Source organism: Papaver somniferum, chromosome 7, assembly GCF_003573695.1.
Source record: "Papaver somniferum cultivar HN1 chromosome 7, ASM357369v1, whole genome shotgun sequence".
NCBI lineage: Eukaryota > Viridiplantae > Streptophyta > Magnoliopsida > Ranunculales > Papaveraceae > Papaver > Papaver somniferum.
In genome coordinates this window covers 40,419,250-40,446,386 of record NC_039364.1, presented here as the reverse complement: position 1 = coordinate 40,446,386, position 27,137 = coordinate 40,419,250, and the positions used below count along the sequence as shown (strand labels likewise).

The window sequence follows — 27,137 nt, the reverse complement described above, 5'->3', positions numbered from 1 at the left end:
TGCTTAATGGTTCTCCTTGTGAACAATTTGAACCTACTAGAGGTATTAAACAAGGGGATCCTTTATCCCCTTATGTTTTTATTCTGGCCATGGAAAGTCTCTGTAGGTCTTTACTTGCTGCTGAAGTTAATAAGCATATAACTGGAGTTAAAGTGTCAAGGAAACCCCTCCTATAACACATTTGCTTTTTGCTGATGATATTTTAATTTTTGGTCAAGCCAATATGAAGCATGTTGATAACATCTTACTAATTCTTCAAAATTTTGGTCAATTGTCTGGTCAGATACTTAACTTAGATAAATCTTGTGTTTATTTTAGTAAGAATCTTTCTCCAAGCTATTGTGATAACATTGCTAATGCTCTTCGTATGACAATAGTTTTAGATACAGAGAAATACCTTGGTGCTCCTTTGCTGATTGGTCATTCTAAGGTTAGATCTTTTGATCCTATTGATCAATCTTTTGAAGCTAGACTCATGAATTATGTGGGTACCACTGTTAATCAAGCAGGTAGATCAACTCTGATTAAATCTGTTTTGAATTCTTTACCTACTTATCAAATGGGTTGTTTTAAAATTCCTACTACTCTTATAAGTAAGCTTGATTCTCTGCAGAGGAATTTTCGGTGGGGGCATAAGACAGGTAAGGGAATTAAGTTTATAAGTTGGGATAATATTAACAAGACTAAAGATTTAGGAGGCTTAGGCTTTAGGGATCTAGAGACTTTCAATATTTCCCTCATATGTAAGTTAGTCTGGAAAATCATTACGATCAGATGAGCTATGGGTTCAAATTTTGAGTGCTAAATATTTTCATAATTGCAGTATTCTTCATTTGCAGAAACTGAATGAAAAGTGTTCTTGGATATGGAGAGATCTTTACAGATGCATTGAAATTGTTAAGGAAAATAGTTTTTGGCTTGTGAGATGTGGCACTAGAATTAACATTTGGTTGGACTGTTGGGTCATAGGCCTAAGTCATCCTCCTGTTCCTGCTAATGGTTTAGTTAATTATGTTTCCTACACTTATGTCTCTGAGTTATTTCGTAATGATACTAGAGATTGGAATATTGTTCTCATACATTATCTTTTTGAACCTGAGTCTGCTAATAAAATTTTGGCTATGGATGTTCCTGGTTCAGGTAAGGATACTCTCATTTGGAATCTTGATATAAAGGGTTTGTTTTCTGTTAAGAGTGTTTACAATGTTTTGGCTAGACAAACTTATGTTCCTGCTTTTCCTAACACAGTCCCTCAGATTGTTTGGAAAACACTCTGGAAGATTAAGCTTCCTCATAAAGTTAAACTTTTTGCTTGGAAATGTATCAAAGATATTGTACCAACAAGAGATAAACTATCTAGATATAGGAATGATATTGAGATTCACTGTAGTCTATGTGGTCATCCAAATGAGACAAGTGAACATCTTTTCTTGAACTGTCCTTATGCTAGATCCATATGGTTTGCTCTAAACATAAATGTTGGAATTATCTTATCACATCATGGATCTTTCAGGAATTGGGTGATATCTTGGTTCACAACAGATGCTAATTTGAATTTTGGAACAGGTTTGCAAAGAGATGATATGAATAAACTCTTAATGGTTTCTGCTTCGTCTATATGGAAGGATAGGTGCTCTAAAAACTTTCAGAATCTTAATCCTAATAGATTATTGACTCTGGATAATATCAATAAGATAGCTTATCATGTTCCTAACAATGTTGTTACTAATATTGTGTTATTACAGAATTTCAGATGGAAACCACCAGATAATGGTTATCTGAAAATCAACTTTGATGCATCTTTTATTGAACAAAATTCTCAAGGTGGTATAGGACTGATATTAAGGGATTTTGCAGGTACTTGCTTTGGTGTGCAAGGGCAATATTTTGATGGAGGAATGAAAGAAGGACTAGAAGTGGAGGAACTAGAATGCAAAGCTATGAAGGCAGCTGTTTCTCTGGCCATCTCAAGGAAGCTTAACAAAGTGATTTTTGAATCTGATAGTGAAGTTTTAGTTAAATCAATCAATGAATCAGCTCCCTGTGTTCATTGGTTGAATCAAGGTCTAGTTTTAGATATTAAATTTCTTTTGAATAAAATTGCACAGAGAGATTGTAATGTTGTTGCAGATAAACTGGCAAAAAAGGCTAGAAGTCTGAAAGTTAATTTTGAACTTTTTGATGAGTTTCCTTCTGACATAAAAGAATGGGTCTCACAAGACAATTACGTAATCTCTACTTAATCAATAAATTTCTTTTTTTGAATTAAAGAAAAGAATAGCTAAGCGAAATGGTTTACCATTGTGCTTGGCCTCACTCCCCTCTTCCATTTACAATGAATTAATAATTCATTTTTATCCTACATGGACCAAAATTAAACCAAAATTAACTAAAAGACGACCGTTGTCCCTTTCTGAAACGTCTCATTTTAACAAGAGACATTTTAAGCAATTGAATTAAGAATTAAATGGCCGTTTCAAATTTTCCTTTCCCACAACGGCTAGTTCTTTCAACTTCTCTCTTCTTTTCTCTCCCTTCCGGCTTCCCCCTTTGTCTCCATTTCGTTCTCCAGAGTAAAGAACCTGATTGATAGTACAGAAACCAAAATCCAGTTTTCTCTCTACCTCCATTAAAATCTTGGGTTCCGCATCTCAGAATCTAGGATTTTCAGATTCTCCGTAGCGGAACAACATCTACAGCAGCAGCACAACAACAACTATGTTTCTAATTAAAAATTAGGGCACATATATTGGTTCAGTACAGTATCAGAAAGATTAATTGATTGGAGATGGATATTACCCAATCAATTTTCTCCTGATTCTCCAAAAATATCAGATCTGATTCACAGTTAAAGTAGTGATAGCAAAATTAGGTCAAATATTTGGGTGAAATTTAAAAATCTAAAAATGACGGAAGTTTCTTCGTTTTCTCAAGAACAACAGAAGCAACAGCAGAATGTTGTCACGGCACCTCATCCACCACGTAGACCTAGAGTAAGAGAAGTAAGCTCTAGATTCATGTCTCCAATGGTTTCTGCGTCTTCTTCTTCAGGAGATCTTCATCTTCCATCTTCTGCAAAATGTCCTCTTCCGAAACACTCTGGTGAATTTCAATCCAAACACCATCATCAAAGTCAAAATCACAGTAATCAACACCAGCAACGTTCGTTATCAGCACAGAGACGGCAACAAGAAACGGAGCCTTTATCTTCTGCGGATGAGAATAGACTTGATGTTATGCGAAATTTGGATACTCCACATAGTAAATTAGTCATCTCAACACAGCAGAGGAAACCCCAGAGAAGTTTGAAGCTTTTTAAGGAAAATAATGGCAGCGGTGGTGGAGAAGATACCGTCAATTTGAGAGCATCTGCTAATGGTAAGTTACCGGGTAGATCAACTGTTTTTCGATCGAGATCAGATACTCCAATTGTACATGGTAATGATAGGATAAACCCTAGGTCAGCAATTCCAACTCAAAATTCTCATCGGTCAAACACAAGTATGGTCTCAGCTGCTGCTAAACTTGTTCAATCTCAGGTTTCTAGTTCAGTTACTTCAGATAATGATGATAACAAATTTATAGAAACCCTGACAGAAAGTTCTGCATCTAGTGATTGTTCTGAATCAGGATCATGTTGTAGTTCTCCAATGATAATCCAGAAGTCTAAGATTCGATCATTTCCAGAATGTCGATCCTCAATGCCTGAAGCTGATCAATTGCCAACAATATCCAATAGATTGTTAACTAATAGAGGAAACAGTGGAATGGGTGATAGCTCAAAAATTGGGTTGTCGCCTATTTATCGTTCTCTGAGCTTTGAACAACCACCCTTCACTAGTCCTACCAAGACTCTTCACAGAACGACAACTGGTTTTGCGAAACCCCATCAAAGTTCTGCAAAGCCACCTGGTAGTGTTGTTAGCCTACCGCCCCATCCGTCAAGCACAGTTGCTTGGGCAGATACCAAAAAGGGAAGGAAGATTTTAAGTCAGCAGGAAAATGTACATTCTCTTAAGATGCTTCATAACCGTTATCTTCAATGGCGATATGCTAATGCAAGAGCTGCAATCAGTGTGAATGCTCAAACAACTGCTGCACAGGTTAGTCAATAATGAAGATTGGGATTGTTTTGTGTTGAATAGTATAGTATATAGATATGTTATCTTTACATCACATGTCAGAGTTCCACCAAATAATTTGCCATGGTTGCATCTTTTTTTGTTTTTGTTTTTTTGTTTTGTTTTGTCATGGTTGAGCCTTGATTAGTTTAAATAACAAATCTGCTAGTTAGGTTTCCTGTTATGATAATTTGACAATGTGACCTTTCAATTTCCCCTTCACAAACAAATTATTAAAGTTTACAGGAAAAAGTTTTTGTAAGTGGAGTAACTGGATGATTGTGGAACTTCTCATAAAGTTTGTCTTTATTTTTTGTGCAGCAATCACTTTATGGCCTTGCCAGCCAGGTATCAGAAATGCGTGACTCTATCAAAGCAAAGCGTGCTGATTTTGAAAATCTGAAGAGGAGAGAAGCGCTATCTGCTATCCTCGAAGCTCAAGTAAGACTGATCACTTGATTATTGCGTTTCTCTTGATGAATATCTACTATGCCTTTGGCTTTACCATTCATTAAGTCGCAAGTTATGAGATAATCTATGTTGTGGTAGAACGCATATACTGTACCTTGACATATACATTTTTCACTTTTAGATTCCACATTTGGATGAATGGTCTGCACTGGAAGGTGATTATTTAAACTCTCTCGTTGGAGCAATCAAAGCTTTGCAAGATGCATCACTTCGACTTCCAATTGGCGGGAATGTAAGGGTAAGAAACAACCCACTTTATCAATTTATGAATTGGACTGCCTTCGGAGACTTGGTGCAGAGAGCTCCATTTTAAGACATAACCTTACTGTTGTTTGGCACATTTCTCTTTCACTTTCTCTTGCTCTCTCAAGAAATGTGATGCTAATGAGATTTGTATATTTGCAGGCTGACTTAAAAGAGTTGGATGGAGCTTTGAATTCGGCTGCCAACATGATGGAGTCTATCTCCTCTAATTTTGAAAGCTTTGTACCCAAGGTAAAAAAATAGATGAAATATGTATCCCTTAAAGGTTTCCACTTAAAATCACTACTGAATGGTTACGGCAAATAAAGGCTCACAGCTGAGAACTTAATTGCAGGCGGAACAGATGGATTCTTTAGTTTCAGAATTAGCTGCAGTTGCAAGCGAAGAAAGGGCGCTGATAGAAGAATGTGGAGATTTATTATCTCATACACAAAATTTGCAGGTCAGTTCCTATTCTCTAGCCCTGCTATGTGTATGCTTTTTGGTCCGAATAATGCTAGAACAACTTAGATTTTCATATAACAAGGAAGGCCACATATTTAAAAACTCCTCGATGATGATTAAGTACCAAGAGATCAGGCATCTAGGTAAAACGCTAAGGAAAAAGTAGTTAGTTGAAAATGGAAGATGTTGTTTCTTTCTAAGCTTAGATGAAAAACAGGAACAAACATGATGCAATTCTTTAGGAATCAATTTTATGGAATATAAAATGAAGGATGATAATACTAGGCCTTCAGCGGTGGAACATGCTCATTTATGTCGGTGTATTAAAAGACGGTGGGGAAAATAAACGTGAATAAATAAAATAAGAAAACAAACACAATACTCCAAACACATTAAGGAACTCTTCTATGATAATTAAGTCTAATGGATCAGGTATCTAGGTAAAATGCTAAGGAAAGGTAGTTAGTTGAAAATGGAATATGTTGTTTCTTTCTATGCTTAAATGATGAATAGTAGGAACAAATCTCAGTTTGCTTTTCTTTAGAAATCAATTTCATGGAAAACAAAATGAAGGATGATAGTACTAGGCGCCAGGGGTGGATGTTCATACACTCATCTATGTCGGCATATAAGAAAACGGTGAGGAAAATAAATGTGAATAGATAGAATAAGAAAACAAACACAACACTCCAAACACATTAAGTTTTGATTGGTGCATTAACTTATTATATTTTCAACTGTGGTTGCTTAACTTACTCCTATGCCTTCTTAGGTGGAGGAGTGCAGCTTAAGAGGCCAACTAATGCAACTGAAGAAAAACAGCAGTTTGAATCAAGCAAAGGAAGAATGAGTATAATGTTTCTGACATGCTGATACTTTAGGTGGAGGAATTCATTATAAGAGGCCAACTAATGCAACTGAAAACAGCAGTCTCAATCAAGAAATGGAATGAATGAGCAGAAGGTTACAATTCTTGTCTCAAGGGATAGATGGAGAGTTCTCAAGGCGTGGAAATCATTGTTTCCCCCAAGTATACTCACATCGGTGATAAGCAGCATAATGACATGATTTGTCCCCTGAAAAAGAAGTGAACGAGAAGGACTGCGGAATTTATGTCTCTCCCAGCATGCCCCATACATCTACAACGCGACGGTTTAAGCAAAATATTTCTCTAGAAATCTTCCCTTCTTTTGGGGTAATAACAAACATTCTTGTATAGTTGTACCCTTTAAACATTCTGTTGTATAATTGTACGTGTTTAAGAAGATTGTGAATTCTTTGTACTGGAAGCAATAAAAAAGGGTTCCATTATACCCTGGTATTTTTTCTCTTTTGTTTAGCGAGTTTTTTTTTGTAGGAACACCAACATCCTTATATTGCCTGCATGCCTGAATTACCTTGAACGACATTCACGTCATACTAGAGAGAGCATGGGCATAGGATCTTGCATATGTTGCTGAAGTACAAGTGAAGGGACAGTTTGAGACACCACACACATTTGGTACCAGGTATGTTAGCCTAACTACACCTGATTCAACAAGAATCACAGATTTGACCTTTTACTTTGTTTCTTTAGCTACATTGTTGCTTAACAATTAAAGATCCTGATCCACATAAACTTTTTCCTCAAACCCTTGTTAGAATATTAACAAAAAATGAAGATTTGAGCCGTAAACAATATTTGATTCTTTATTGATCATTTTAGAGACTGAACTTTTAATTATGAGCATGAGACAGCCACTAGTACATTGTAGAGGGTAGATTTTTTTTTAGCTCCTCCAATTGTATTAATTAAACAGAAAGCAAATACATACGACTGCATGTCAACCAATTGAAGACATAAAGGTTGGCAAAGTAGAACCTATTTTACTCGACTGCTTAGTCGATTATGGTTCCGATTTCATATTATAGATTTATATATACTAGTTAATCACCATATCTAAATTAATAATGAGCTAAATTCAACTACTACAACCACCTGGTATAAATCCTAGCTTCTTCCCTGCAACATTATAAATAACTTTGATAGTCTGTTGTTGCCTATTCCCAAGAATTGCGACATCCGTATCATCTTGATTTCCAGCGAAAGCCAGACATATCTGATCAATTGGACCAACTAGGAGTCCATAAAAATTTACGTCAAGATCCACTCCACCTCTGAAATTCAAAATTATCTTTGGAACACTGACTACGTCAAAACTAGTTAGATTATAACAGGTATCAAGTAATCTAGTAGGTGTTGTTAATGGATATTGAGACATGAAACTTCGGAAGCTTGATCGTAATGCTGCATAAGCTGAAGAAGGTAAGCGACTGATTACTGTTCCAGAATCAATAATAGTTCCAGATGATGCAAAAACAGATGCCGGTATTGCCAGTTTGGATCCTCCGACTGTTATCGATGTCATATCAAGGAAATAAAATGATGTGCCTTTAGAGTTGGTCAGTAAAGGTGTGAATTTGGTGGAAGATATCTTATCCTTTTTATCATTTCCAAGTTTAAGGTATCCAGTTGAGCTTACTGAAGATGGAAGACAATATGAAAAAACTTGACGATATTGTTTAGCAGTTTGAGAGATCAGAGAAAGCCTGTCTCTTCCAAGTCCAAGCAAACCAGCAGTTTTACCGAATAACCCACGATTGTTTTGGCCACAACCGAACCGAAATTTTCGAAAAACATCTCTTGATGTTAAAGTTATTGTTTCAGAACCAAAGTATCCCACTGAGTAAGACTGATCACCATATTGAATTCCATAGACGCAAGTAGAAGGAGAACTACATTTAGGTGTAATTGAAGTGGCTGACCGAAGTTGGGCACATTCACTTGAATTACAGGAAATATTTGAATAAGTTTTTGATTGTGAAGGATCAAATATTGGTTGTTCTTGCTCGTGACATGAAATCACGCACGGCTTACACTGAATCCAACTGAAATCACTACCGGTATCGAAGATAAGCGAGAGATCTTTCTTGGGTGTTCCAAATCCAACATTTACATAGTAATTACCAATGCTTAATGGTATACCTGATTTAGCTGGGATTGAGGAAACTATGGAGTCTTTTCTACTTGGGAAGTATTCATCAGAGTTGTTTTCATTTTTTGAAAATTTTGACTGAATATAGTTTACCCTTATTTGGTCTTGAAGTAGGTAGTTTTCTAGAATTTTGCCACCAGATTTTGGTATATCTTCTTCATTCTGGTTGAGTTGATGAGAATTTGAGCAGTGATGTTTTCTGTGAACTATTTTCATTGAAGATTTATCACTTTGAGCACCTGATATCATAAAGGAAAGTCATTAGTACCGCATATGCTTAAATACAATTACTTTTAAAATTGTGTTAGCGCCCCTATTCGGGCACCCTTTTAAAATATGCATTAGCGTAACTAGTTTACTAAGTTAAGACGACACTGTAAACTTAACTTTGACTGAACAATTAAGTGGGAAAGGAATAATTAAGAGGGGAGTATGTATATAACCTTGCATGGAAGAGGTGGTGGAAGAAGAAGAAGAAGCATCGGATGAACAATCAAGCAATGCATCTTTCAAAAGTGAGCTTCCTTTCATAACATGGAAATGACTTTCTTTAGACATTACTCTTTCCTTCTCATGACTTGAAATCTCTGAAGAACTACAGCAAATGATACATAAAAGAAGTAAGGTAATACTTCTTGAGAGAAGAAATAATCTCAAAGAACAAAACACACTCATTTCTCTCTAGTTATTTTTTTACTTGTGTCTCTGACTCTGCATATAAATATATCTATCCATATATATTCTGTGGCGTTCTATTTATAGATGAGGATAATACTCATATGGACTACAGTTAAAACGCATATTATAAACTTGAGGAATTTTTAGAAACGAGTTTGTTAGGATTTTTAGTTGCCCACTTTGAGAAGCAACAGAGCTAGATGATTGAATCCCCCACTAAAATCAGACCAAAAAAAAGGAAGCAAAGAAACCAACATAACAAAAAGATCCCCACTATAAAAAATAAAAAGTCCACTAAAAGTTGACTTTATAATGAGAGGTATTCGGGTTTTAAGGCAGTTCTTGACCCGATTCTGTGGCTGCACCTTGTTTTTGTTACAGCTTACAGGAATCTCACAGTGACCATAGAATTTGTCACGCTCGTCAGCTGTTGTTGTAACAAATTTTTATACGGACATAAGTTGTTTTCATCGTTTTTTTGTCACAGTTTTTCGAGTCAGATTTTGTCCACACTCTAGTTTACACACGATACCTCAATATCATATTTTTATTTGATTTTTTAAATTATATAACGAGGGATAAGATTCTTCGCATGCATGGTAATGGGTAATCTGTTACCTACTTAACCAATTATTTGAACATATCAGATTAACACTCTTTCAAAGACCCGGGTTGGGTTTCACTTAAACGGATACCCATGTCAGTTTGGCTGGATCAATAATTTATTCGGGTCCACTTGGGTGGAAAGTGCGGATTCCATGATAACCAATTGACCCTTGTCTGACCCCCTCTGATCTAACATCATTATCAGTGAAATGGTCCTCTAAAACCTCAAGGGCTATCCGGTTTCCAATAATCAAAAACATCCAGTATCAGGATGAAATTAACACCACCACATTTTGTTACCCCCACTCAGATCAAACACTTAACTCCTCCTTGAAAGAAAAGAAGCTCAGCAAATTTGGCACTTAAAACTTTTTCGCCATTTGCAAATAAATTTTAGTTCACATTACATGCATTTTTATGCTGTGAATTACAAGATTATATGTATGTATATTTACATGTACTTTTAGAAGAAAAATCATGGTGGAGACATGGAGTATTATTATATTTTGGAATTCAGAGGTACAAATGAGGTCGTACAAGACCTAGGGTCAAATGATCCTTGCCCCTATTCTATACCTGTAGAAGAACTTTGAGTGGATTTTAAGCATTAGACTAAAGAAGGTTTGCGTCATGGACTCATGGGTGTTAGTGTTACGAAAAGGAGTTAAGTCAAGAGTGTCGGTCGACATTGGTGAATGGCTTCACAACAGCATGACGAAATACAACTAAACAAAAAACATGATGAAACAAGGTACAAAAAGTAGTACTTGTTAATTGGGTGTTTAGCATATACTAATCCAGTTTAATCGTAAACTATAAATAAAACTGTTTGACTATGCGTTTGTATTAACATAATCCTACCAATATTCTGGACTACTGATTGTGCAATTAGTGGAATGTGGCCACAGCCACATGCAAGAGAAATAACTTACAGAGTATCTCTGGCGTTCTATTGGGGCCGAACCCAATAATTCTTGCAGTGTCCAACACTCATTAGAAATTCTAGTGGTCGTACCGTGCAGTATGGGGTGTGACTTTTTTGATCAGAGGGTCTAATGGTCTATTGGGACTACATGATGTTATAGATAAGCTTCATGATCAAAGGGGAGAAACACAGGGAAAGAGATGTGGATATGGATTGGGTTCCTACTTGATACATGGATGGCACAACAGATGTGGATGGACCGGGAAAAATACAGTTTACCAAAAGTCAGTCCAAAAATTTGGTTTAGTCTAGCCCGAATCAACCAGGTACAAATTAGTCCAAAATATGTGAAAATAAACTAATAACCTTATCATTTACAATTTAGTCCAAATATTTGCATTTTAGTCCATAGTGACTTATGATGATGTCAGTAATTTTAATTAACATGAAAACAATTAAAAAACAATTTATCTTTTGAACCGTTTGTCCAAAATTCGCAAACTTTATATATTCGGAAAGCTCTTTCCGAGAGCTACAAAAAGAGTACCTATATGACTATATAATTCTCATTTTTAAATTTTTTTGATTTACACTAATGTATAACCATGTAGACATCTGCAAAACTCCAGAAAATCCAACATCCTTGGTAGCCAACAGCCACTCTAGTCTACACAGACTGACAAAACTGTCAACCACGCCAAGCTCTAGTTGATTAATAGCCGGATTTGTAAAGGTTGGTTTAGCAGTTAACCTGTATCAAGGACAAAACAATAAAACATAAGAATTCGCAGCTTGAAAAAGAAGTGATTAACCTTGCACCAACAACCACATAAGAGACAAAGCAAGAAAATGAGTAAAGTAAAAAGTTAATCAGTTACTGACTTAATCCCTTTGGGCCTAATCGCACAAACTTAATATGGCTTCAAAACATCCCATTACTGTGATTTACTAAACAATCGCAATTCTAATACTTACACAGAATATGCAATATATCCACGAAACGGGACAATGGTGTACAACTATGCACACATCTACAAAAACATAGAAAATCCAACATACATACCCATAGAAAAATCCATATATCAATGAGACGGGACAATGATATACAACAATGTACACATCTATAAAAAACTACAAATTCCAACATTCATACCCATAGAACATGTTGTATATCCAGAAGACGGGACAATGATGTACAACTATGTACACATCTACAAAAACGTATATAATCCAACATCCATACATATTAGAACAACCGTTAAGTGATAACGACATTAAGAAACCGAACATGCTCACCTAAAGAAGTTCTGATTCAGTTAAGTACAAGAAAATATTTTCAGATCCAACTTCTAATGAAAGAAGTTTCTTTCAATCAAAACATGCGTACAACTATGTACACGTTAATAATCAACAGGTGTACAACCATATACACATTAACAATTGACAGGTGTACAAATATGTACACATTAAGATTCCCCTACAATTATCACATGTCAGCTAACAATAAAAGTGACACTTGGTGGGGAAAAAACTAACCTTGTTGTTGAACTCCGCCCATGAAGTATCATTAATTCTCCATGAATCAAGATAGCTTCTACTCTTTGCATCTGTGATAAGCTTGTCTTCCCTAAAGTTAGATCCAATATTTTTCTTCCGCAACGTTTTCTCTACATATTGGGGCGCCACAAGGTCTCACTTTCATTCCTCATATCTAGGATCAAACTTTAAAAGTTGTTTAGAAGTAGTCCAGGAAGTAAGAACAGTCTTCCCGCCTCCACTCACTTGATCACTTGCTTCTGCAGTTAACTTATGAAAGCGGCCAACAAAGCTTGGAGATTGGGGAGCACAACCCTGGAAATTTCAAACGCATTTTTACGTTGTAAAATCATCTAAAGTTTCACCTGCAGCAGCATCTTGCACAAAAAATATCCAGCAACATATATACATAACGTCTATGTGAGTTCCTTGACGGGGCAAAAAGCTCTTTACTAGTGTTTTCGTCCCATAAATATGTATGACTAATAATAGGCCAGAAAAAAAGAAAGCATGACATTATCCACACTCTGAATTGGATCTATAAAGGGTGATTATGATGTATACATGTAATTTATGTCACATGTGTACAACAATGTACACTTATATTATAAGTGTACTAATATGTGTACATGTAATTTTTGTCGTAACCAATAGTCAGGGACTCATAGCACACTGCTTCGTCCAAGAAATGAAAAAGATTGTTCACTAAAATTTGATTAAGAGTCTTAGAGTGAGATATTATGCACACATGTAATTTTTGTCATATGTGTACAACAATGCACACTTAAATCATAGGTGTACCAATATGTACATATTTAATTTCTATCATACCAACAATCTGTGACTCTTCACTTGTAGACGTAGTTGAGCACTAATCAAGCTATACATGATTTTCTAAACCGATTTAAGTGACACTTTATTTTGTTGTTAACAAATACAAAACTTAGGTACATGATTGGAATGTCATGTGATATTTTTCACAATAGGAAATAACAATTTGAATTCCACTCACCAAAAGCAGATCTTGAGAAGTTCATCAAGGTTAGAATCAGATGACAGCTACTAGGAGACCATTATGGATATTCATCTCACTAAATCAATAGAATTATAACCCCACACATGAGGTGAAGTTACCAAGGGCGTAAAGGGAAAAAAGATATCGCTTGTGCTAAATCTCATCTTTACATGGGAAGAATTACTTGATAAACATAATTCCTTAGGTTGCTCAACGTAGAACCAAAATAATTCACATATATATCATAATTCCCATTTTTCTTTTTGATTTCTTTTGATCAACATTCACTTCAAAAAATAAATCATCAAAAAGATGAACTGGAAATTAAATAAAATTATATCTGAAAACCTAATAATAACTAGAAATTAATGCATACATAAGATTATGCGATCTATATCCACCATCTTGATTTGTTTCACATGTGCACAACAATTTACACCTGTATTAAAAAGTGCACAACAATATCCACTTGTATTACAGGTGCGTCATTATGTACACATGTATTTTCTATCACATGTGTACAACAATGTACACTTATATTATAAATATACTAATATGTACACATGTAATTTCTATCACATGTGTACAACAATGTACACTTATATTATAAATGTACTAATATGTACACATGTAATTTCTGTCATAACCAAGAGTTGGTGACTCATACTGAATCGACATCAAAGAAACGAAAAAGGATTGTTCACTAAAATTTCATCAAGAGTCCTAGAGTGGGATATTATGTACACATGTCACTTATGTCACATGTGTACAACAATGTACACTTATATTATAGGTGTACAAATACGTACACATGTCATTTCTGTCACAACAAACATTCAGTGACTCTTCAATAATAGTTAAGCACCAATCCAGGAATATATGATTTGATAAATCAATACAAGTGGCTCTTTATTTTGTATGCGTACAAATGATAAGTCAAGACCAGAAGGTATCTCATATGACCAAATCTCAAAACCTACATTACTAACAGCAGTTTCCGATCTAGTATGCATAGTAATAATAAAAAGAGCGGCTTTCCAAACACCAGTAGTGGCTCAAGAAAGAAATCCAACATTTGGAAGTGAAGGATTGAATTTTACTAACCTGCTACTGTACATTTTTAAGAGAGTCTTCACCGCCCAATTAAACTGTAACAAAGACAACAAGTAAGTGAAATGCAAAAACTATCCAAATTACAACAGTAAATAGAATGACGATCAAAGAAGATATTGCAGTCGCCAACATTAGTAGACTATTATACATTATCCTTTTGATCTCATGGATGCAAATCAGCAAGTCAAACCAACCTCTTGTATTTTCTAAAATCATTTTCACATTTTTCACTGAACCTACTTGATCTTTACAATATCTTATGGATTGTTTTAAAAGCTCAATCTTTGTTAAAAGAAATCTGCCATGGCTGCTGATTTATTTTTATTTTCTTTTCCCAACGGCTGCTGCTCTAGCTAGAGAAGATGTATCGACCTCGAAGAAGAGATCATAAAATGATGTCTCTGTTAATGAGGGATCCAAATTCCAAACTGAGAACAGAAAAAAAAATCCAATAGCAACTTCATAAAACTGAAACGAGAAATAGTTTTAAGGACAAAAAACATCAAAGCAAGAAGAGATCATAAAATGCACTGATAAAGATAAAAAAAAATGCAAATGACATGAATCCCTTGGTCACTTATGAAAGATTGACGCGATAACTAAACAAATGTTTAATGAAACCCTTCCAAAAGTTAATGAAACTTAAAGTAATTGGAACGAGTGGAAAGAGAGATTTTTACTGGAGTAATGGAGATTAGAACAAAAGTATAAGCCCACGGTTTAAAACATAAGATGTTATCATCAGCATTAAAAATCCAATGCATACCATATTCTCCTTTAATACTAGTTTAAAACATAAGATGAAATCATCAATAAAAAAAACCAATGCATAACATATGTATATTCCCTTAATACTACTAGTCCAACGATGATGTATATAAGATTCCCATTTGGTACCTTATATTTTGTGATACGAGAACTGAGATATGTCAAATTTAATTAGCATATGCTCACGGAGGATACAAGAAAAATCCAAAAAGGTCCAAAATAAGAAAAAACTTTCCATTAACATGAGCATAATCGAGTATATCCTACTGTGATTATAATTATAAATAAGGGCATTTGCTTAGAATTCTAATAGGAACATGTGATTACTTAGACAAGGTGAAATTCTCTATTGACATGGATTCTTATTTAACTATAATACTAGATGCAGGGAAGTAATACTATTCTAGATGACCAAATCAAAAAGATGGAAAATAAATAATCGGCAAAAAAGTCAAGCTCAAATAAAAAATTAAAATACAAACATTAAGAGATTAGGTATGATTTGTGATTACCTGTTCATGTCTAAGATGGGACACATTCAGATGGTTTCCATTAACGGAGAATAGGTTCCTGGAGAGATATATATGCATATATATATATATATATATTATAACGAGATAAGCATAGATCTATCTAATTACTAACTGATAAGAAACTCGAACTGAAATCAAAGTAAAAAATTCTGAAATCGACTTCGAAATCGATAAAATAATAATAGCGATCAACGATAATTAGGTTTCCAAATCGCTTACCATGATGAAATCTTCAAATAAATTTGATGAATTAAATCTCATCAACTTTTCGCCTCAATTTCAAGTGACGACTATATAGGTTTTTTCAAGATGCATCGAATGTTTCTTTGATTATCATATTTAGTTTCAGAGATTTCATTTTCATGGAGATGTCGAGATCAGGATTCAGATTTTTTTCTTCAGTCGGGAGATCTGTTTAAAATGAAATTAAAAAAAATGGAAATTGTATCACGAGGAAGAAATAGCTTACGGGGTATTTTTGCCATCAAAAAAATTCAGATTTGGACTGAATCGTTCATAAATGGACTAACTCGTTTCAAATTTGACAAATTTGGATCTTTTAGTACCAGGCTCAAGAGGGCAGGACTAAAGCGTCCTAAGCCCAGTAACTTTGGGACTAAATGTAAATTTCTATGACTTACAAATGCCAAATAGCGCTTAACAGGGATCCGGGGAAGTCTTTAGGTCCACGATCCGTGATTGGCTTAATGTGTACAATGTTTAATGTGGAAATAAGACTCCAAGTGGAATACATGAACCTAACATGTTGTTCCCCACCATGTGCATCATGAATACTTTCCTACACCTTCTTATGCCAATTTTTTCCTTTTATGATCAGTCATGGATACTGCAGGTTTTAATTTATTTATTTTTTTGTGTAGGTTCATGGATGAATCATGGATAAGGCCTATTCGTATGCGGATGTCAAACATCAGATTTTTCCATGCATGCACTCGTTATGGGTATGCCAAACTCATATGCGTATATGTCAATTATAATATATAGATATACACGACAGACTTTCCAGCGAGCGATAGAGTGTCCATCGCTCGATGGCCAAACCAGTGCTCGCTGGTCATTCTAGCGCTAGCGCCGCTCTAGATCTTGCTCGCCGGTCTGATCATCGTTTATCAAATCCTCAACCAACGGCTACCATTTTCCCCTCTATAAATATCTAATTTCAACTCATACCAACCCAACTTTAAATTCATTTCAACATGCCTAGTGCTCGTATAACCGAAGTGGATTTCACTCCAGAGGAAGATGTTTCTCTAATTCGATGTTGGGTTTCAGTTGCAAGCGATAGAGATTTCAGTTTACAGATTTTTAACTTATGGGACATTGTGTTTCAAACATTTATGACGTTAAGTCGCGTAAATTCAAGAAGAAAAAATGAGTGTCTTCAAAATCGTTATTGTTTTATCAATAACGACGAGTATCAGCAAATTATGTGGTTGATAAAAGGGGATAATCCTGGGTTGTCAAGCGAAGAACTAAAAATTAGAGCACGTACCAAATTCGCCGAAGACAACTGAAGATAGTTTAGTCACGACGAATGTTATGAACTCTACAATGTTCATGTGCATGGATTCAAATTTTAAGTATTGTGTAATGCAATTAAGGTTAATTCTTAATGAAATGTAAAACTAGTTTCTGTTTGAATATTAATCTAAAAGATAGTTTCCATTAATTAAAATAAAAAGATTACATTTAAAGTAATTGCTTCCATAAACTACTCATTTCCTTGACCATTTCCTCTCTGACCAAAGACCTAACTGCCCGCGTTTTCTGGATCAAGAGTGTTGTTCAACATAACGAGCCGGTTTGAGACTCACTTGGTGCTTGAGTCTCATCAGAATCACCATAACCTTGATAAATAATGGGTTGAGGACGCATGGGAACACGATACAAATATTGAAATGCGTGTTGTTGATATTCTGGAGGAGTTTGATGAATTGGTTACTGGAATGGTTGATATGATGATGAGCTTGAGGCAATTGTGGTATACAGAGTCGATTGCCTAATTACTTCCATCTTCACACCACCACCCGGAGTCATTATGTCAGTTGGAAAATGACTAAACGGACGTGCAAAAGTTGTATCCAAGCCAATATTTCCATAACCACCACGTATTACTTGAGTATCAAACACTTGGTTTGGAGTAGAACTTTATGGTATCTTCTGCATAGAACGACGTCTCAAACTTCTTTCACTTCCACGACTTCGCTGACTTCGACTGAGACTCATGCCTCCTCCACCACTGGGACTCAAATGAGTCATTCCTCTACCACTGGGACTCATTCCTCTAACAATGGGACTCATGGCTCTACTACTACCTGAACCATCATTACCGCCAAATCCTTGACTCATTTCAAACATCATGCCATCCCTCAGTTTTTGCAACTCACCCAAGTGGAATTTCTGAAATCCATCTAATAGAGCATGATAATCGTTCAACTGGGTCTGATACTGCTCCGGTGTAGCATTGACACCCTAGTATGGATAAGACCGATCAAGTGCACTTGAACCAATTGGATAAGTAACAATCTCTTCATATGTGATGGATATAGTTTATACATCCCAAGAAAATGGTAGGCGTAGTTGACGATGAACTTTGATAAGGATATGCAAATGTGTCGCCCGTCTCTGGTGGAGGTTGGAAAGGAAGAAATTCATCGGCAAGTGGCATCCTACCTAAAGCTGGGAAATCACTCCGACCCAAGCTTTGCAGTTGCATAGAAATATTGGGCTTGAAAATAGTGTTAAACCAAAACAGGTACTCATTTCTGTCCATTGGCTCCTGGATCAATTCATCATCATCTTGCCAATGATGACCTTCTCTTATCAATTTCAAGTAGTTGTCTTCAGAAACCTCTGAACTTGGATAGGGGTTGACGGCTATCACTAATCTTCTTTGCAACTTAAGAAGTTGTCTTTCACCATAATACCAAACACCCTTTTCAGAAATAGGGTTGTACAACACGATCCTTTTAAGGCTTAGTTGTACCATTCTCTGAGCTTGTTCTTCTTCGAACTCAGGGATTGCTTCATATGGTTGGGAGACAAGGTTAAGGATTGTTCTACACAACTGCTGAATCTTATGAAAAATAGCAGTATGTTGACCATCTTCAATCTGTTCTGGTTGCCAATTCCCGGAATCATACTTCAGTATGAACGGAAAAACATTGGTGTGATTCTTAAGAGAAGGTTCCGAAACACGGAAATATGTATACCACCAATACTGAAAATAATAACATTATTGGTTACTAAATTTTTCATGTGAAAATAAAAAACAAATAGTGTGAAAAATATTGGTTCTTACCTCCAGCACTCCCTAAAAAGCATTAAAACTATCTTTGAACACGTCGAGCAGTCACCGAGGGATATGTGAATCTCTGATAAATTTGGAGATCCCCAATCATATGTTGGTGCTTGCTTTAAATCTTCTAATGCTTCGAGAAAACCAATTAACACCACTGAGCTAGCATTTGGAAATAGACATTGGCCTAGTGTCCACAATACAAACAAACGTTCGAGCTCCTCATAATGGTCATGGAACAAATATTGATTATTTGCCACCATGTTTTCATCAATTTTCTTAGCATAACGTTTCAAAAAACTTTTCAACCCAGCCAATTTTAACCCATGAGATTTTATTTGTATATATGAATCATTTCCTTCTACTTCATTTGAGTATAAAGGAAGTCTTTGTTTCCATTTATCTTCTGGTAACCAATTTAGTTTGTTAAATGGAAGTAAGTTTCCAACACATGAAATTCCTGTTAACATGTACAAATCTATCGGTGTAACTCCTGTTAATAACAATTATTCATAATTAAAGTTTGTTGAATTTTATAAAACAAAATACATAATCTAAAAATTTAATTACTAGAAAAACTGACTTACCGCAGTCAAAGTCTTTGAAAAAGAACGTGTTTGTAGTCTTCCACCATCGTTCTAATATAACTTGAACTCCTTGAGTCCTGTGGTTTCTAGGTTGTATATGATATAAATGTCTCCAAGGATATCTTCGGACTCTCTCTTGAACAATAGGGGGAAGTAACTGAAAAATCGTACGGAACTCAGACCATCCACCTCTTAGATTTACTGAATTAACTCGCTTTGGATGACCAGATATGTGATTAGAAAACACACCATCACTAGCTACTTGTCTAACATTTTCAAACTCATAATCTTTATCCACAACAAAGATTAATCCACTTGCTAGGGTACTAGTAGATCCTTTGAGTTTTCTGTTTCTTTTTATTTTCTCACTCGCCATATTTGTTTAAGAAGTAAAACGAAAGATAATTTCTTAGCGAAGATAACATAGGAGAAGAGAAAAGTTGAGATGGGAAGAATAGGTAAAGTGTGAAGAATACATGGACAAGGTGCGGTATTTATAGGCATTAAAAAGTCGAACATTGGCGATATTGATTATAACGCCAGCACTGGAGTCAATCACGCTCACTAGAAACTCGGTCGCTCCATGGTTTTCCCATAGTGGTACAATTGGTTTGCCACCCACTTGGTATGCCAAACAGATTTTTTTTCGCATGTGCATAGGAATAGGTCTAAGGAAGAACATATATATTTACCAAGACCCAAGCTAGATGCCATCTGAAACATAGCTTTGCATGTGCACAATTTGCACATTTGACGCAATTATATCAAGTGAAGGAGGCCTAAGAAAAGGATAAGAAACTCCAATGAGTGTAGATATAAAACATATAGAACAGATTCATAACTTCTAGTTAACATAACAATTTTACATTTTGCAGAGGAGCACCCATTTGTTACCATAAAAGATACAACATTAGAAACAACAATTAAAGATTATGAAATTTGGAACATGTCATGACTGGATCCACTGGATTGGTAATTCTCCATATAGAGGTATCAAATCCATATAAAACAAGATAATCATACCTATTGGATCCATAAGATTAGTAATTTTGTGCGAAATTTGGTGACTTCCCTATAACAATTTTAGAAAATGTAACACTACCAAAATATAGAGGAAGAGTTTGATTGTGGACAGAATTTGTAGGTCTTCCCTCTTTCGCACTGAGGGTCTATTGACATGATAGTGTAGAAAACCTGAAGAAGAATATATTACTAAAAAGACTAGCTTTACATTCAATATCGTTTGGAATTTATGAAAACAACCACCACCCGAGAGTCAAGCACTACCGTTGTTTGTGGGTGAAAACTGTTTCTGCTGATTTCAGCAGTTTCGTGTGTGTAGGTGAGAAACGAGTCTAAACCCTAAACAATGTACTGCATGAGAGTACTTTTGATTCGAGAGATCAATATGTACAATCCTGGCCTAAACCAAGAAATGGTCGTTCCAGGCTTGCTTCGGTCACAAAGTGAAGGAGAAGGGCTGGTCTTAGGAAGGGAAGCGAAGAAAGTGTTGAGACCAGAATAGTTGATTCTGGAAGTGTTGGTGTTTCGTGACTTGAATCAGAAAGTTGAACTGGCTAGCTGAATGAAAATCTATCAGATGATTTCTGGATGTTGTATTTTTCTCCTGACCAAAACTTGTTCTTTGGTGGAAAATAGGTGAGCCCTATTTATACAAGTCGCAACAAAACGTACCATGGTCTCGTGGGAAGTGGAAACGACTGAGTGGTGGAAGAAGGGAGTAACGGGTAACGCCTGGAATTTATGTTTCCATAATGAAGGATACGTTTACACCATTACTTCTTGCCATTACTAACCGCCCCGCTTTATGACACTTTCTGTAACGGGTGCACGCCGCACGTTGTAAACCGCCAGACCAATACCCTGATGAGTATCCCCCAGTTTGTGACATGTTTTGATGTCTCGAGTGTTTTCATGGAAAATATGTAGCACTTTTCTACGTGTGGCAAGTTAAAAATGAGAGGTTTGTCGTAGGTAAATAGCATATGTGATGCTAGGATCGTTTTGGCTAGTCGTCTAAAACTTGTCACGAGCTGAACGGCTCAGTGGCGAATTTTGATGGCTGAGATTACATCTCATGAGGAAGAGTGGACATTGATTATGGCCGCATCTTGTTGTATAGCGAAGTGGCGCCATTGGCATAGTAGCGCCTGGTGGATCCATGACATAACATCATGCTAGTGGCTGTGGCATGGCGACGTGCTAGTGGTCGTGGCATAGCGACATGCTAGTAGCCGTGGCATAGCGACATGCTAGTAGCTGTGGTATGGTGGCATGCCAGTGGCCGTGGCATAGCGACATGCTAGTAGCCGTGGCATGGTGGCATGCCAGTGGTCGTGGCATAGCGGCATGATAGTAGCTGTGGCATAACGGCATGCTAGTGGCCGTGGAATAGCGACATGCTAGTAGTCGTGGCATGGTGGCATGCCAGTAGCTGTGGCATGGTGGCATGCCAGTGGTCGTGGCGTTGTTGCATGTCCAAAGTGTAAGATTTGGCTCCGTGACTAAAGTTAAGGCTTGGCGGCATGGCCAAGGCTAGGTTTTGGCGGCATGGCCAAGGTTATGGCTTGGGGCCGTGGCCAATTTAGGGTTTGGCACTCTAGCCGAAATTAGGCGTAGTGTCCAATTTAGGGTTTGATGTCGTGGCCAAAGTTTAGTGTTTGGCGGCATGGTCGCTCAAAAGTTGCCACAAGCCTGTTAGTTTGGTGGCGAACTTGGATGGCTGAGATTGCATCTCAGGAGGAAAGGTAGTCGTCGATCATATGAATGCCTTTAATAGGCAGTGGCGCCTTTAACTTGCACTACCGGCATTGCGACATGGCTGGCATGGCTCGTGCATGCCTTCGGCGCGGTTGCACGCATAGCCATAGCCACTGAAATTTTGGCACATTGGTGTGGAAATCTTGCCTAAATTAGGGTTTGGCTTGTCGAAACCCTAATTAGCATATATGGCATGTCACATGGGGTGAGTGACCATGTTTGGTGCGTTTGGCATGTGCATCTGGCATGTGTGCATGGTATGTGTGTTTGGCATGCTGTTTGGCATGCTGATGCGTTTTTGGGAAACCAACTGGCTTTGCGGCCATCTGGCGCGATTTCCTTCTTTTCAACACTGTGGCGAGTTTAAAGTAACCTGATTGGTTAATGTAAGAGGGCCGGCCAGGCATGGGTGTGGCTACACTTCTGCGTGAGTGTGGCGGATTTAAAGAGACATGATTGTTCGATGGGAAGTGGGGCCGACAAGCTAGGGTGTGGCCACACTTCCAGTGCGTTGTGGCGGACTTAATCGCCTAGTTTGGCTAAGGATAGTTGCGACCAACGGGTCTAGTGTATTGCGCGGGGCGCGAAACCCTAATTTTTGCAAATTAGTCGGGTTTATGAGTTTTTTGTGAGTTATCAAGAAAATTGGCTGGATTTTGTATGCTGCCACAAAAATCCTTATCTACAGAATGCAGTGTGTTTTCTGTCTGAGCATTTTGTGTGATAGCCTTAACTTTGGTACTTGGAGGTTCATGCTACTCCAATGCGAGTGAACATAAATCCGTCATGCCATACCGATATTAAGGGTTCTTCTGGGGAACATAACACAGGAAAGTACTCAGTGAGTCTTGTATTGGCGAGGTGCCGAAATTTAAAGAGCGTTTGGGATGGTTGCTACATTCGCCAGACTGGATAAATTTCATGTAAATATATTGGATGGCTCAATAAATATGTCGGTGGAGAGGTTAGCACTCACGACACCGTTTCCTTGCAGAGTGACATCACATCAGATGCAAGGTTTTACGATTTTAACCCTAAGCTAAAAACCACCATCAACATTAAGTCCTCTGCTTAGCACGTAACAGTGGCATTGTTGCGGGGCAAGCATGTGCTGGTGACAGACAAGAGTAAAATCGAAAGATCAAGACGTGAAGATATTTCCAAGGGAATTCAACTAAACTTTGGTGGAAGGCATGAGGAATCTGTGATCCTTGTGTTGGCGGCTTTTGCATAAATTCGTCTTGGCCATGGGACGTTGGCCTCAGTGTTGCATCTTTGGCTACTGATTGGCAGGGGTGCCATTGCAATTTGGTCCGCGGAACGGTGCTCTGGATGGCCACAGAAAGGTGGATGGCGCTGCTTTGGCCAGTTAAGGAATGGCTCATGGCACTGTTGGCTAGGACGCGGAGCGGTAGGCTTGGCTTGGTTGTGACGCTGCTGGATTTTCTTGGGCGTGAAGTTGTTGGCACTGGCTTGACATGGAGCCATTGGCTTGGCTCGGGATGCGCGCTTGTCAAGAGCGGAAAAGTTGGCGCTAAGAAGGATGCAGGTGCATCGGCTATCGAGCAGAGAAGCTAGCGCTGGGAGGATGCAAGTTGTTGGTGCTGGCTGGGGCGCGGAGCCGTTGGCGTCGTTGGCTTGGCTTGGCCGTGATGCTGCTGGCTTGGATTGGCTTGGATGTGGAGCCGTTGGCGCTGCTGGCTTGGCTTGGCTTGGCCGTGACGCTGCTGGCTTGGCTTGGCCGCGGAGATGAGGTTGGCTTGACGTGGAGCCGTTAGCACTATAATGTATTGAGGCAGTATGCCTGACAACAGAGTAGTGAGTGTTGAGGATTTTACACGCCTCAATACTAAGAGGATGGATGTGTTAAGGCAGTATGCCTTGCAACACAGTAGTGAGTGTTGAGGAGTTTACACGTCTCAACACTAAGAGGATGGATGTGTTAAGGCAGTAATCCTTGCAACACAGTAGTGAGTGTTGAGGAGTTTACACATCTCAACACTAAGAGAAAGGATGTGTTGAGGCAGCATGCCTGACAACACAATAGTGGTGTTGAGGAATTTGCACGTCGAACACCAAGAGGAGTGTGTTTTGTGGCAGCATGCCTGGCAACATAGTTGTGGTTTTGAAGAATTTGCACGTCTCAACACCAAGAGAAAATGTGTTGAGGAAGCTTGCCTAGTAACACAGTAGTGGTGTTGAGGAATTTGCACGTCTCAACACCAAGAGGAAGAATGTATTGAGGAAGCATGCCTAACAACACAGTAATGAGTGTTTAGGAATTTAGACGTCTCAACACTAAGAGGGAGAATGTGTTAAGGAAGCATGCCTAACAACACAGTAGTGGTGTTGAGGAATTTGCACGTCTCAACACCAAGAGGAAAATGTATTGAGGAAGCTTGCCTAGCAACACAGTAGTGGTGTTGAGGAATTTGCACGTCTCAACAACAAGAGGAATAATGTGTTGAGGAAGCTTTCCTAGAAACACAGTAGTGGTGTTGAGGAATTTGTACGTCTCAACACCAAGAGGAAGAATGTGTTGAGGAAGCATGCCTAGCAACACAGTAGTGGTGTTGAGGAATTTGCACGTCTCAACACCAAGAGGAAAATGTGTTGAGGAAGCTTGCCTAGCAACACAGTAGTGGTGTTGAGGAATTTGCACGTCTCAACACCATAAGGAAGAATGTGTTGAGGAAGCATGCCTAGCAACACAATAGTGGTGTTGAGGAATTTGCACGTCTCAACACCAAGAGGAAGAATGTGTTGAGGAAGCATGCCTAGCAACACCGTTGTGGTGTTGAGGAATTTGCACGTCTCAACACCAAGAGGAAGAATGTGTTGAGGAAGCTTTCCTAGCAACACAGTAGTGGTGTTGAGGAATTTGCACGTCTCAACACCAAGAGGAAGAATGTGTTGAGGAAGCATGCCTAGCAACACAGTAGTGGTGTTGAGGAATTTTCACTTCTCAACACCAAGAGGAAAATGTTTTGAGGAAGCTTGCCTATCAACACATTAGTGGTGTTGAGGAATTTGCACGTCTCAACACCATGAGGAAGAATGTGTTGAGGAAGCATGCCTAGCAACACAGTAGTGGTGTTGAGGAATTTGCACGTCTCAACACCAAGAGGAAGAATGTGTTGAGGAAGCATGCCTAACAACACAGTAGTGGTGTTGAGGAATTTTCACGTCTCAACACCAAGAGGAAAATGTGTTGAGGAAGCATGCCTAGCAACACAGTAATGAGTTTGAGGAATTTAGACGTCTCAACACTAAGAGGGAGGATGTGTTGAGGAAGCATGCCTAGCAACACAGTATTGGCGTTGAGGAATTTGCACGTCTCAACACCAAGAGGAAAATGTGTTGAGGAAGCTTGCCTAGCAACACAGTAGTGGTGTTGAGGAATTTGCACGTCACAACACCAAGAGTAAAAGTTGTTAAGGAAGCTTGCCTAACAACACAGTAGTGGTTTTGAGGAATTTGCACGTCTCAACACCAAGAAGAAAATGTGTTGAGGAAGTATGCCTAGCAACACAGTTATGAGTGTTGAGGAATTGAGACGTCTCAACACTAAGAGGGAGGATGTGTTGAGGAAGCATTCCTAGCAACACAGTAGTGGTGTTGAGTAATTTGCACGTCTCAACACCAAGAGAAAAATGTGTTTAGGAAGCTTGCCTAGCAACACAGTAGTGGTGTTGAGGAATTTGCACGTCTCAACACCAAGAGTAAAATGTGTTTAGGAAGATTTCCTAGCAACACAGTAGTGGTGTTGAGGAATTTGCACGTCTTACCTCCAAGAGGAAAATATGTTTAGGAAGTTTGCCTAGCAACACAGTAGTGGTGTTGAGGAATTTGCACGTCTCAACACCAAGAGGAAGAATGTGTTGAGGAGGCATGCCTAGCAACACAGTAGTGGTGTTGAGGAATTTGCGCGTCTCAAGACCAAGAGGAAAATGTGTTGAGGAAACTTGCCTAACAACACAGTAGTGGTGTTGAGGAATTTGCACGTCTCAACACCGAGAGGAAGAATGTGTTGAGGAAGCATGCCTAGCAACACAATAGTGAGTGTTGAGGAATTTAGACGTCTCAAGACTAAAATATTTTAAAATTTATTGAATATGCCTAATAGATATAAAACATTTAGTTTAAGGATAGTTACTTAGCTCTGTCTCCGCTAGGCATATCCTTCGCGCATGATTGGTATTTGGGTATTTTTGGCTCCCCCATGAGTAAGCAACATCAAGCGTTAGTGATGATATCAGGACGATGACGGGTTGACAGACGGACAAAAGTCCCCAGGTCTTTGATGGGATGAAGCAAAAGTGGCCATAACTATGAACCTTGGTTGGATGGGATCACGATCCTTGACAGGGACGAGTGTGGTGGTTACGGGAACGAACCTTGGAAGGGAGGAGTGGCGGCTACGGCACGATCCTTTGAAGGAATGAGGCGTTGAAGCGGCTTCGGCTCTTGGAGAGGACGTTGAAGCTTATGGAGTAAAACGATGAAGCTTCGGCTTCAGATCCTAGAGCATCTTATGGAGAGAACGCTGAAGCGGAGCGGCTGCTGGAGCGAACGTTAAAGCGGAGCCGCTGCTGGAGAACGTTGAAGCGGAGCGACTTCTGAAGAGAACGTTGAAGTGGCTCCTGGAGAGAAACTTCGAAGCGACTCCTGTAGAAAATTCCAGTGAGGGCGCTACTAACCCTTGACTTCGAAAAACGACTTGATACGATATGGCATATGGGAAGACGGCACAAATAGTGCTGGTCGACAAGTCGTGTTTTTCTCTCATGTTAAAGAACACGCTTATTCTATTTGATTTTCCCTTGCAACTCTCAGAGCCTTGACGGTTACAATGTTGAAGTCGGAGGCCGCGTCAGTCAGCGTGCTGTCAAACTCGACATCCTTCAAGTGAACAGTGGTTAGGAGTCCCCAGTTCCATCT

At 38.1% G+C, this 27,137-nt stretch overlaps 2 protein-coding genes across 2 annotated transcripts; one reads left to right on the top strand and one right to left on the bottom strand.

Moving 5' to 3' along the window:
- Positions 1-2,560: 2,560 nt before the first annotated feature.
- Positions 2,561-6,628, top strand: LOC113292601 (protein ENDOSPERM DEFECTIVE 1-like). The gene is made up of 6 exons (XM_026541483.1): positions 2,561-4,103; positions 4,443-4,562; positions 4,714-4,830; positions 4,998-5,087; positions 5,191-5,298; positions 6,073-6,628. The coding sequence occupies exons 1-6, from the start codon at positions 2,907-2,909 to the stop codon at positions 6,148-6,150; spliced, it is 1,710 nt and encodes a 569-aa protein (XP_026397268.1). The 5' UTR covers positions 2,561-2,906; the 3' UTR covers positions 6,151-6,628.
- Positions 6,629-6,971: 343 nt separating this feature from the next.
- Positions 6,972-9,074, bottom strand: LOC113297060 (aspartyl protease family protein At5g10770-like). Its single transcript, XM_026545460.1, has 2 exons — positions 8,779-9,074; positions 6,972-8,574 (listed from the first exon to the last, which is right to left on the bottom strand). Exons 1-2 carry the CDS (start codon positions 9,008-9,010, stop codon positions 7,262-7,264), a joined length of 1,545 nt encoding a protein of 514 aa, XP_026401245.1. The 5' UTR covers positions 9,011-9,074; the 3' UTR covers positions 6,972-7,261.
- Positions 9,075-27,137: the final 18,063 nt, after the last annotated feature.